General features: G+C 35.0%; 1 protein-coding gene across 2 annotated transcripts in view; it reads right to left on the bottom strand.

Moving 5' to 3' along the window:
• Positions 1-3,604: 3,604 nt before the first annotated feature.
• Positions 3,605-11,729, bottom strand: part of RIPK2 (receptor interacting serine/threonine kinase 2) — a 28,885-nt gene continuing 20,760 nt past the window's right edge. Inside the window, exons 7-11 of one of the 2 annotated variants that reach the window (XM_025433702.3) lie at positions 10,856-10,941; positions 7,524-7,613; positions 6,791-6,884; positions 5,020-5,175; positions 3,605-4,422 (exon numbers count right to left, since the gene is read on the bottom strand). In XM_025433702.3, the coding sequence (XP_025289487.1) occupies positions 4,085-4,422; positions 5,020-5,175; positions 6,791-6,884; positions 7,524-7,613; positions 10,856-10,941 (764 nt within the window). In that variant the 3' untranslated portion in view covers positions 3,605-4,084. The remainder of the gene's footprint in view (positions 4,423-5,019; positions 5,176-6,790; positions 6,885-7,523; positions 7,614-10,855; positions 10,942-11,729) is intronic. The other variant, XM_025433703.3, reaches the window with a different exon arrangement.

Here is an 11,729-nt window from a genome sequence, read left to right as displayed (position 1 = left end):
AAATATCAACTCAGCAATGTCATGTGACTACTAAAAATAGCTCTTAACATATTAATTACAAGGGAGGAGATATCCCAACTGTGCTAATAAGACCTAAATGGATTAGAAGTATCACATGCAGTTATGGGTACCATACTTTAAAATACAGACCATACCTCTTAAATAGCCATTGAAGGAAGAAGGGATTAAGGTATAAAAACAAAAAAGTCATCAGGGACAGAAGAGTTCCCTGGAAATATATAAAAGAGCTGTCATGTGGGGGAGGGAATAGATGGACTCTATCTCAGTGTTTAGAACCAGGAGTGCTGATGAAAATTGAAATAGCACACACACACAAAATTCAATTTTTGAAAACCAGAAAAATCTAGCCTATGCACCATGCCCTAATTATGCCCTAACCAAATCAATCAAAATTTTCTGTGTATTCCTTCTCCGCAGGTTACTTGGCTTCCAATTTTTGAGGTTAGGTTTTATCTTGATGACTTCAGGCTTCTTAAACACCCAGACAACACTTAAAACCTAGGGTCAAATCAAAAAGTGGAAGGATACTGAACTCATTCAACTGCAAACGGCAGGACCTCTCACAGGTTACTGATATCGAGGTAGAAAAGATAGGACAGAGCTTCTATCATAGATTATCAAAATATTAGTTTGTCCTAAATGATCCTAAAATTATTAGCAAGAAGAAATAGTACAGGTTTATGTCTACATTGGCTCTATGTCATAATTATTCTCCATGCTGGTATCCTCGGAGAGGGAAATAGATTTTTAAATCAATCTAGAGAATGGACAGCACTGTCTAGAGATGAAGAACATTGCTGGGTAGGGATTAGGTTCCCTCATCATCAGTAGACAATTTTTGATTGTGAGATATGTGTCTATTTAATGTCTTTATTTGGGGAATTTGAAGCATAACCAGGCATAATCATTCTTTTCAATCTAGAGATTCATGAATTGTATGACATCAAATTCTAAAAGATAAAGGATGCCTGGGTGACTCAGTCTCCAAATATTGATTTCGGCTCAGGTCATGACCTCAGGGTCATGGGATCAAGTCCCAGGAAGGGCATCGTGCTCAGCAGGGAGCATGCTTGAGCTCTCTCCCTCTGATCCTCCTCCTGAGCAAGTGTGCACACTCCCTCTCATTCTCTCTCTGGGAGAGAGGGAGAGGGAAGAGGGAAAAAGAAGGAAGAGGGAGAGGGAGAGGGAGAGAATAACCAAGGGCACAGACTTATGCGGGGCTCGATCCTGGATCCTGAGATCATGACCTGAGCCAAAATCAAGAGTCCGATGCTTAACCAACTGAGCCACCCAGGCGCCCCTTTAAAATTTTTAAAAGATTAAGAATGAAATTGATAACAAGAGTAAAGACAGCATAATTTTCCAGGAAAAGGATGAGAAGGGACAAGCCAAGCAAAGGAATTTCATTTTTAAAAATAAATCTGGGTCTTTGAAATTGAAAAAAAAAAAAAAAAAAAAGATCCAGGGGAAAAGGGGAGAAAAAGCAGGAGATTGGGGACTGGGCTTTCAGAGATGGGAGTTGAGACTGTAGAGAACAGTGAGATGTTTGTGAGGATTGGTAACATCAAAGATGATCGATTCTCCTGTTCTCCCAATTGGCTGTAAGTTTTCCTCATATATTAGGAAATTAAGTATTTGACTGGGGTGGGGAGGGTGAGCAGAGAATTACAGACCTGATGAAACCAGCTCTCGCTGCTGGCTACTGCCACCACCACATCCAGTCCTTCATAGTGATGCCAACTTCGTTAGCCTAACTTCCAGCAAATCAAGTCTTGCTTCTTGTCTCATTCCCACATCAGCTCTGTCTTATGCTGTCATAATTTGAGTGTTTGCCCCCTTTTAAAGTACTTTAAAAAGCTGAGTGGTAGATTCAATCTACTAATCTGATTATCATACTTAAGTGATCTTTCTAAAATGCAAAACGTGGCTAAAACTGTTTTGGGGATTCAAGTGAATGCGAAAAAAAAAAATTCAAATTTCCTAATCAAACCTCAGTTCGGAGACTGTATATCCTGAACAGACATAAGGAACACAGATCTGTGAACCTAAAGGGAAATTATTTTATGTGTAATTCTCCTGCATTTCTTCAAACAGAGTCGTGAGCTTTAGCACAGATAATGGCCTGGATGGTTTGTTAAAACAGATTTCTGATCCTTATTATCCGAGATTGATCCGGGTTTGAGGTAGGGGCCACAAATTTACATTTCTCACAAGCTACGGGCGATGCTAATGCAGCTGCTCTGTGGAGTACACTTGTGGGTAATATTCTTTTAAAATATACTGCAAAGAACGCCACTTTCAGATTATTTAGTACCAGCTTGTTAAAATAGATAATTATAGATTAAGTCCCCTCCTTGAGTGACTGAATCTTAATGTCATCCTACTACTTCTGATTGCTGTCATACTCCCATATCGTAGTACAATTTAGTATTTCTCACTATCTTTCTGTTTGAATATTATGAAATGAAACTTTATATATTACAAATACAAAACTAGTACCGCTTGTCATATGGAGGTCATTTTCAAATAAAATGCAATAAAAAAAAAACTATAAAATTCTGGCTAAATACGGTTTCTTAAGTTCTGAGCCTGAAGTCTATTTTTCTTAACAAGGGGGATTAAAAGAACACCGCACAATTGTGACATTCTCCTTTACTTATTTAAAAAGGCTCAAAGAAGAACTGAAAAGAATTTCCTGTTTGACTTAAATGTTATTTGGTGCTGTGTCTATGTACTACCTAAAACGATCCCATCTTCTCAACTTATTTCCCAAATTAAATCTTTATCCTAACACTTTAAAAATAAGAGATATGATAACTCGTATACTTAATTGGTTTCTATTTTTCCCTACTAATTTCCATATTTCTCAGAGACATAGTAATGAGGCACCATGGGTTAATGTCAAGCTCCAAATGGAGATTAAAATACTAAATATTTTAATAAAATATATAATTGCCCCCCATGCTTTCTGATCATTTTTACTCTTCTTCTTCTTTTTTTTCATACGGTGGGTCTGGTCCTTCTTGAAAGTCTGTACTTTCAAATTTATCCTGCATCATGGTTTTTGATGACATTACTAATAAACATTTTCAGAAGAGCAATTATGCCTTGTAAGTTTTCATTTAGTGACATAAACCAAAACAAACCAAACCAAAACAAACAAAAAAAACCCCACTTCACATTGTATCATTATTGTTTTGGCTAAACTTGAACAAGTTAAAAAAATTAAAAAGCAGCCTTGATACTATGCAGCAGTTAAAAAGAATGAGTTAGATTTATACATGACCTGGAAGGCTGTGCATGATGTACTATTAAGTGCAAAAATTAGGTTGTAGTATGATGTATTGTAATAATATTAACGAAAAACCCTTTCCCAAATGAGCATATACATGTCAGTAGGAAGAAGGGTATAGAAGGATAAATATTGTGCTGTTAGTTTTAGTCACCTTGGTTGCTAGCTGAGGTTAGAAATGAGGGCAGAAACATATGTTGAAAGATTTTTTTCTTCATCTCCTTTGTATCATTTGACCTTTGAAACTTTTTTTTTTTTTTTAAGAATTCAATGAAGAAGATTTAAAAAATGTAATCTGGATAACAAAGTTTAATGCATAACCTTTTGGAGAGGATTTGAACCTGGCACTCTATGTTAGAAATGGTGCGCTAACTCTAATTTGAGTATAAAGGTTAAAGTTCCAAAAGCCAAACTGTATCTTTGACAAGTAATAAATCATCCACAAGGAAAGTGAATATGAAAATGGCTTCCATGAGCAATGCATGACACCTCAAGGCATTGTGATATATGAGAACTATTACATTTAAAAAATAATTTCAATTAACCAAGGAGACAAAACAATGGAACCATGTAGCAAAACACAAACTTTCCAATATATTAATTTAAAAACATACTATAATGTTATGGAAGAAGACTAATATTTACCTGAAGAAGAAACTTCAATTAAAACTTCTAATATTCATGTGGATTTTATAAAAACGACATGATAAAGGCAACAGAAATATAAAATAACCTCTTATAGAAAGACTTTTCTTCTTGAAAAAGAGTCACTTATAAGTTTTTATTTTGAAATGAATTTAAAGGTTGTGATCGAGAAACCACAAGTATTTCCGGGTAAGGCTGAAGACCCATTTGCTTGTTATCTTTCAACTTTTGTACTATAATTCTGGCAAATTCTTCTCCTTGGATGTCACTGGTGTCCAGTAACTGTCTGACTTTTGAGGTCCTTGTAGGTTTAGTACTAACGAGTTCATAGTCCTCCTTCATGATCAAGTCCCTGGACAGGAGAGCATCTAGCGACTGGTTAAGGCAGGCTTCTGTCATCTGGCTCACAATGTCTTCCCTTTTACTCTGGATCCACTGCTGGGCTATGCCAGGCTGTAATCGCTCTGCAGAAGAGCAAAGGATAACAAAGCAGTTGAGGACAGCTCTATGGCTATGAGTAAAACTGGATAAAAAAGAAATAATGAGGAGTAAAACCTAACTTTCTGTGATTATGCTAATAGGGAATACAGGAATTGGGGGATGCTGTTAATTTTTGGGAAACACTCAGATATTTGGGTTATCTCTTCTTTTCCCTTCAGTTCCCTTCCCAGAAAAAGTCCTTTTATATGTTTATAAATCCATGGGGGTAAAAACCCAATCTATATTATACATAGAGATGAGCACTGGGTGTTATTCTGTATGTTGGCAAATTGAGCACCAATAAAAAATAAATTTATTATTAAAAACAAAAACAAAAAACTTTACTTTTAGTAACATACTAAGTCACACCTCCCTCCCTAGATAGATGTTCATGGAATACCATGTGGGCCTATTATCACATGTCAGCACTCATATCTTCTAGGATTGCAAGTGCTTTCCTATTTAAGAAGGTATGTGTTTATTGTGTTGAAGAAATAAAGATGAATAAAACTAACTGTGTGGGAAATCTGAGCGTACAGTTGTAAGGTAAAGAGCATCATTTACAAGTGTTAAATATTTACCTGTGTTTCCCTCAGCTGAGAATGGATTTATTACTGTTAACGCGCATGGGGTGGTCTTGTGATCACAAAACGTCCACTTCTGAGCTGCAGAGATGTTACTATTGCAACTGTGATTTACTGGATAGTGACACACCGGAGAAAAGTCTTGAGTTTTTCCTACAAAACACAACATCTTCATTAGGGGTAGAAGAGTCCTTAGCTATTCCTATTAGCTAAAATATCAACATCCTGGTCATACGGAAAATAGTATTGTCTTTAAATTTTCAGTTATTAAAGCTGGTTCATAAATCTAGTTCTAAAGGCAAATACATCTTAGAGCAAAAGAGGGTTTATAATCAATGTTTTTACCTCATGTCTATGTTTGTTGTATGTGAATCATAAATCATTGGATTTTACTTCTTCACATGATCCCTAATGTTTTCTGTGTCTTCTTCCTCCTTCTGTACTTTAAATGTGTCCTCTAAATCTATTTATGATGTGTGCCTTCCTATACTCATTTGGTATAATCCTATTCAACCTCAGGGCCCCAGATACCAGCTTTCTTCCCAAATCTACGTAATTAAATGCTCTATCTTCATTGAGCCTTAGCCTGACGTTTTCAAAAGTCCACTGGACATCAACCTTATATGCGCTAAGAACCTCAGATTTGGCAAAAAAAATTAAAAACTTGATTATTTAACTCTAAAACCTCTTTCATCACCTATTTTTGTTAACAGCACCAATATTCTCCCAGTCGCCAGGCTTGACAACTTGTTCAGCTTTTTTTTTTTTTCTCTTCCTTCCTACAAGTAGAAGGCTATGAAGTCCTTCAGTGTGTCCTCTATAACATCTCTTTCATCCTTTCTCCCTTCTTGTACTCTGAATCAGGGCTCAGAATCTCTCCTGTGTACTACAGTAACAGACCAACAGTCTACTAATTGGCTTCCCCACCTCCATTCTCTTTTTCCTTCCAAAATAGTCTACATATTCCAGCTAGGATGAATCTTTCTATAAAGCAAAACAACATTTATCATGTCACACCCTTGCTCAAATATTTGCAATAGTTGCTCCCTACCCACATGAAAAAGCCCAAATAGCTCAGCCTAGTGTTAGAACTTAGGATGATAGGACTCCACCTATTGATCTTTTACCTCCTTCCATTCATCCTCTTTACCAGCTAAATCCAACTACTCACTTGCATCTGTGGCTCTATGTTGTTCCTTTTGCCTGGAATGCCCATCTTTATAACTATAGGTCCAACCTTCTGTCAGAAACAATTTCTTCAGGATGACAACATGGTGGAGTGACATGAAAATATTTATCAAAAGACCTGGCTTCAAGTCTTGGATTTGCCAGCTACTAACTATGTGATCCAGGAAGTCTTGATCTTAAAAATCTGTAAAATGAGGAATATCTCCCTCACAAAGTTGTTGTGAAATACTTTGTAAAAAATATCACTTTTCCAGTGTATTACCACAGCTCTACATCCATAGCTCTTATAGTCTCTATCGTCACTGTCTATCTCATACCATGGTTACTTAGAAACATTTCTCTTATCTTAAAAGGTATATTTTTATATATCTTTTCACAGAGCCTAAGACAATGTCTTCAATATTTTAATGTATTTTTAGAACATCCCACTATTATTTTCTCATCTTTAGATTCTGACACTTCTAAAAAATGAGTTATGACTACAGATCAAAGACATGTTCCATGCAAACATAACTGCTTAATATGGAAAAAAAAAGAAAAAGAAAACTTGCAAGTAATACTGATTGAAAAATTTACGTACTAGATAAAAAATTATTATCTTGAGGAGCTGACAGGGATTCCGAGGCTCCAGTAGAAACACTATTTTCATGGGGCTGAGAGGATCCACACGATTCCTAAAGTAAATAGAAGATAAATGATTCAGGTGAATAGAAAATCATTTTCAAAGTTACAGAGTTTCTAAATAGTTCTTGCTTTTGGTTTATTATAAAAAAAGAATAAAAAACGGTCACAACTTACACCTTACAAAATTAAAGAAACATACATGTAAAATAACAAGTCTTATATATTCTTGGGAGAAATTATTAATTTGAAATACGAATGAGTGCTACTAAAGAAATCTCTCCTTGTAGCTAGCCATGCAAATGGCATTTTTCCCTTCATTAATCATTGTAAGAGGTAAGGACAAAGCTGTATTATAGCTAGTTTACATCTATGTAAGGCGGCATAAACATAATGGTAAAAATGTAATCAATGATTTGCCTGTGGACCACACTGGAACACCATTCGTTATATGAAATAATGACAATGGCAAACAAAGAAGCAAGGACTATGTATGACTCAATGAGATCAACAGTGGCGTGAGAAATAGGAGTGCTGGATTTTGGAATGGAGATTACCATGGGCTACCTAATGAATCCTAAAATCTCTTCCTGGCTTTAGCTTCCCACATATACAGGAAGAAGGAATTAAGACTAAATGAGTTTTCGTATTCTTCTCACATTTTGAGTTTATCAACTTTTTTTTTTTTTTACCTCCTGTGGTCCATGAGTAACAGGTATGTTCAGAGAAGACTCCATTTCCTTCTTGTCACATAAGTGAAGAGTGCTCAAAGCACTCTGTAACTGGAATGAATGCATACAAGTTCTTTAGTTGGAAGGGATTAGGAAATTATATGAGTAAAGTACAATCTACTTAACATACTTTATATGCTTATAAAAAAATCAGTGGAAAGTAAAGTTAAATCATTTGAGGCTATAATATAAAACGTAAAGGTAGAAACAGTATAGGAGTAGTAACTTTTGAGAAACAGACTTTGAATCCCATTTCTCATTAGTTGGTTACTTTGAGCAAATTTATCTTTAAACATGCTGGACTGTTTTAGAGATTAGGTGAGATAATGAATATATAGTATCTGATACAAGCTAAGTACTTAATAAATATCATTTGTGTAAGTATATGTGTCTATCAAAATTATGAAGCATTTACTCTATTTTAGGTACTGTGCTGGTAAGTTATAGCACAGTATAGATAAGAAACTGAGGGATGGAGTAAATAAAGGATACAGGGTATCCTAATGGAATAGATAAGAAACTGAGGGATGGAGTAAGTAAAGGATACAGGGTATCCTAATGGAACTATGGGGACCATGTAGCCAATCAGGTTGGTTTAGAATCCCAGGATACCTAACTGTTGGATTTTAGGCATGAGACTTACTCTCAGTTTACTCATTTGCAAACTAGAAATAAGAATACCTATTTTGCAGGATTACTTCAGGGAGAATTATAAACAAAAAAGTCCTAAGATTACTTAGCAATCATTCAGTAAATGCTAGCTATTAGGCAGATGATTTATTTATATGCTACACTTTTGTATTAAAATCATTTAGTGATTTACCCTGTCTCTATACGCCAGTTGGATTAGCTGCCATCACTAGTGAGTGATTTAAAAAACAAACCTGTCAGTGTGCTTTTCTTCTCTAAACCAACATAATGTCAACGTAACTTTAGAACTTTAGAAATTGGTGGGCGCTACATTCAGGCCTCCATTATTCATACTTATGACTGTTTGCTTCATTACATGAGTAAGGTATTTTAGGAGGAAAAAAATACTATTCATCTGTATATATAATCTACCCAGCATAGTACTTTGTACGAAGCAGTCCAATGAAGATTTATTAAATACATTCTTTTAAAAAGATTTTATTTATTTATTCATGAGATACACAGAGAGAGGCAGAGACACAGGCAGAGGGAGAAGCAGGCTCCATGCAGGGAGCCCGATGCAGGACTCGATGCCAGGACCCCGGGGTCACACCCTGGGCCCAAGGCGGATGCTCAACCACTGAGCCACCCAGGCATCCCTGTTAAATATATTTTTACATGAACCTATTGAATTATTCTTTGGATATAACTCTGTTATAGAAGGTTTTTCTGTGCTTTTATATTTATTGAAACATTTTCTGATAATGCAATATCCTTGAGTTAGCAACATCATTTTTCATAACTGATGTTATGATAATTCAAATTATTTATGAACGAGTAAGTCAACCCCAAGAAAGAAATGAAATAGAATATTAAGGAAAAACTTCTTTTGGTTCAGTTTTTACTACTTAAGATGTAGGAAATGCTGTCTGTAAAAACACGAATTATGGGACATGGTTCAAAGAATTGAAAAAAATGTAGGAACCTCAAAAAAAAAAAGAAAAAAACCATATCACTGTAACTGGTGGTGGTAATTTTCAGAAATTTCTCCCTCCCTCTCCCGTTCCCTCCCTCACTGCCGCTCCCCCTCTTTCTAAGACTTTATTTATTAGAGAGAGAGAGAGAGGGTGCACGAGAGCACAAGTGGGGGGGTGGGTAAAAACAGAAGGAAAAGAGAAGCAGGCTCCCGCTGAGCAGAGAGCCCCGCTCAATCCCACAACACTCAATCCCACAATTTAGAGATCACAACCTGGGCCCAAGGAAGACATTTACCTGAATGAGCCAACAGGCATCCTGGTTTTCAGAAACTTGATTTTATTTAAAAAGCCTAAATTTCTTCTAAAAATTACCAGTTGTTAAATATAGATCCTAATGTTTCAGTTGTTAAATATAGATCCTAATGTTTCAGTTGTTCAGTTGTTTGGGGAACAACAAAAAAAAAAACTGGAATAGTTCTCTTCCATTTTATGAACAAATTCTTCTATTCACATTTGCTTGGCAGAAGAAGAGACAGTTGTAAGGAGAGAAAAGAGAACTGAACAGATAAAGCAAAAAAAAAAAAATTACAGAAGTTTGTAGCTACTAAGAAGTAGAGAGGCTGCAATGTTCTAGAAAAGACTGTACCTACTCAGAAGCAGGGAGGTCCAGTTAAAAGTTATCAAAATAATTAAAACACAGTTCTTCTTTAGTTTCTCAGAAAACAGGCACTAATACTACCATCATCAATTTTTAGTTTTGCTAAAGGTAGTTGTTTTCTTCATGTATTTCCCTTTCAAACTAACGGTTTTGGCAAAAGGTTCAGCAAACCACGAGAGGCAATCAATGTCATTTAATAATACATAAATTATAGACTATGCTTAATTCACAACTCAAGACTTTGGTTAATAATTGATTATTTTTATTATATCTCAGATGCAATTTAATGACACTCAGCAAGTGCTCAACTATGCTTACTTTGTCCCTAAAGGGCCGTAGTTGCTTTTTAAACAAATTTTGACAGTATTAAGAAAATTGTGCAGTAATAGGTCCCTTCAATTGTTATGATCTACAAAAGCCAGAATGAGTAAATAAGACAATTGTTCTAAGTAATTCGTATCAACTGTCTTTGATTTCTGTAACATGGAGTGTCTGAATGGGAAAACAGAACAAAATAAAATAAAGCATTAAAAGAATACACATTTGGCCTCAATTATTAATACAACTCTATAGCTTAACTTGGCAATAAATCTTTAAAAACCCAAAAACTTTGGTTAAAAAGAAGTGTAAGAACCCAGACTTCTATTACTCCATATATACTGAAACTTTAGCTTAAGAAATATAGGTTAAAAAAAAAAAAAGAACTATAGGTTAAAAAGCCTTAGTGATTTAGGGCATTCACTATACATAACTGGCATTCATTACACATTTTAAACTTACATTTGATATATGGGAGTTCTGGAAATGCCTTTGAAATCAGGAAGTGGCCATTTCAAAGACATGGAAAAGCTTTTTGGTGAGAGAAAACAGTATTCATAGTCTCTGTTAAGCTCTATCACCCTAATACTGTAGAGCTGATATTTGTGAAAAGCATATAGAAGAAAACTAAATTAAACAAGCTGAAAATCTCCATGAATAATATAGAATTGTTTTAAGTTCAATTTCCACTATTTTATTTAGTAATTTACCTTTGTTTTCTTTAGTTGAATAACAGCTTCAAGAAAAGTTATTTCTTCAAATGTCCTGAGAACTGGTTCAAGTTGTATTAAACATTCTAAATAAGGAAAAAAAAATTATATGCGTTCAGATTGCTCTAATCATTAAATTGCAAAAATGTAAATGCTAATATTTCACTGATAAGGCTCTACGTCAATTTTTCCCCAAAATGATGATATTCAACCCTCTTAAGAGCCTTTATTATATGCATATAGATAGAAATACATATCCTGAAATACACCTGAGAATCTAAAAATAAACCCTTATAGTTATGGTCAATTGCTTTTTGACAAAGTTGCTGAGGCAATTCAATAGGAACGGGATCATCTTTTCAACAAATGGTGCTAGGACAGCTGGATATCCACATGAAAAAAGACAAATTTAGACTCTTACCTCACACCGTACATAGAATTAACTTGAAATGGATCATGTGCTTAAATGTAAACATAGGAGAAATTCTTCATGACCTTGGGTTAGGCAAATAATTTTTAGATATGATACTAAGAACAGGATCCAAAAAGAATTTTGATAAATGTACTTCAAAAAAATTGAAAACCTTTGCATTTCAAAAAGCTGTTAAGAAAAATGAAGATAAGCCCCAGACTGGGATAACATTTTTTACATATCACGTATCTGCTAAAGGACTTCTACGTAGAATATATAACAATAATAGGACAACCCATTTGAAAATGGGAATGTAAGATATGATGAGCCATTTTGGAAAATATCTGAGAGTTCTTAAAAATCAAAGATAAATTTGCCACACAACCCAGCACTTCAACTCATAGGTAGCAATCTAAGAGAAATGAAAGTGTATGTTCACACAAAGACTTGCATATAAACAGC

This window comes from Canis lupus, chromosome 29, assembly GCF_003254725.2.
Source record: "Canis lupus dingo isolate Sandy chromosome 29, ASM325472v2, whole genome shotgun sequence".
NCBI classification, from domain to species: Eukaryota; Metazoa; Chordata; class Mammalia; order Carnivora; family Canidae; genus Canis; species Canis lupus.
Note: the sequence above shows the minus strand (reverse complement) of the source record. Positions and strands in the feature narration are given on the sequence as shown.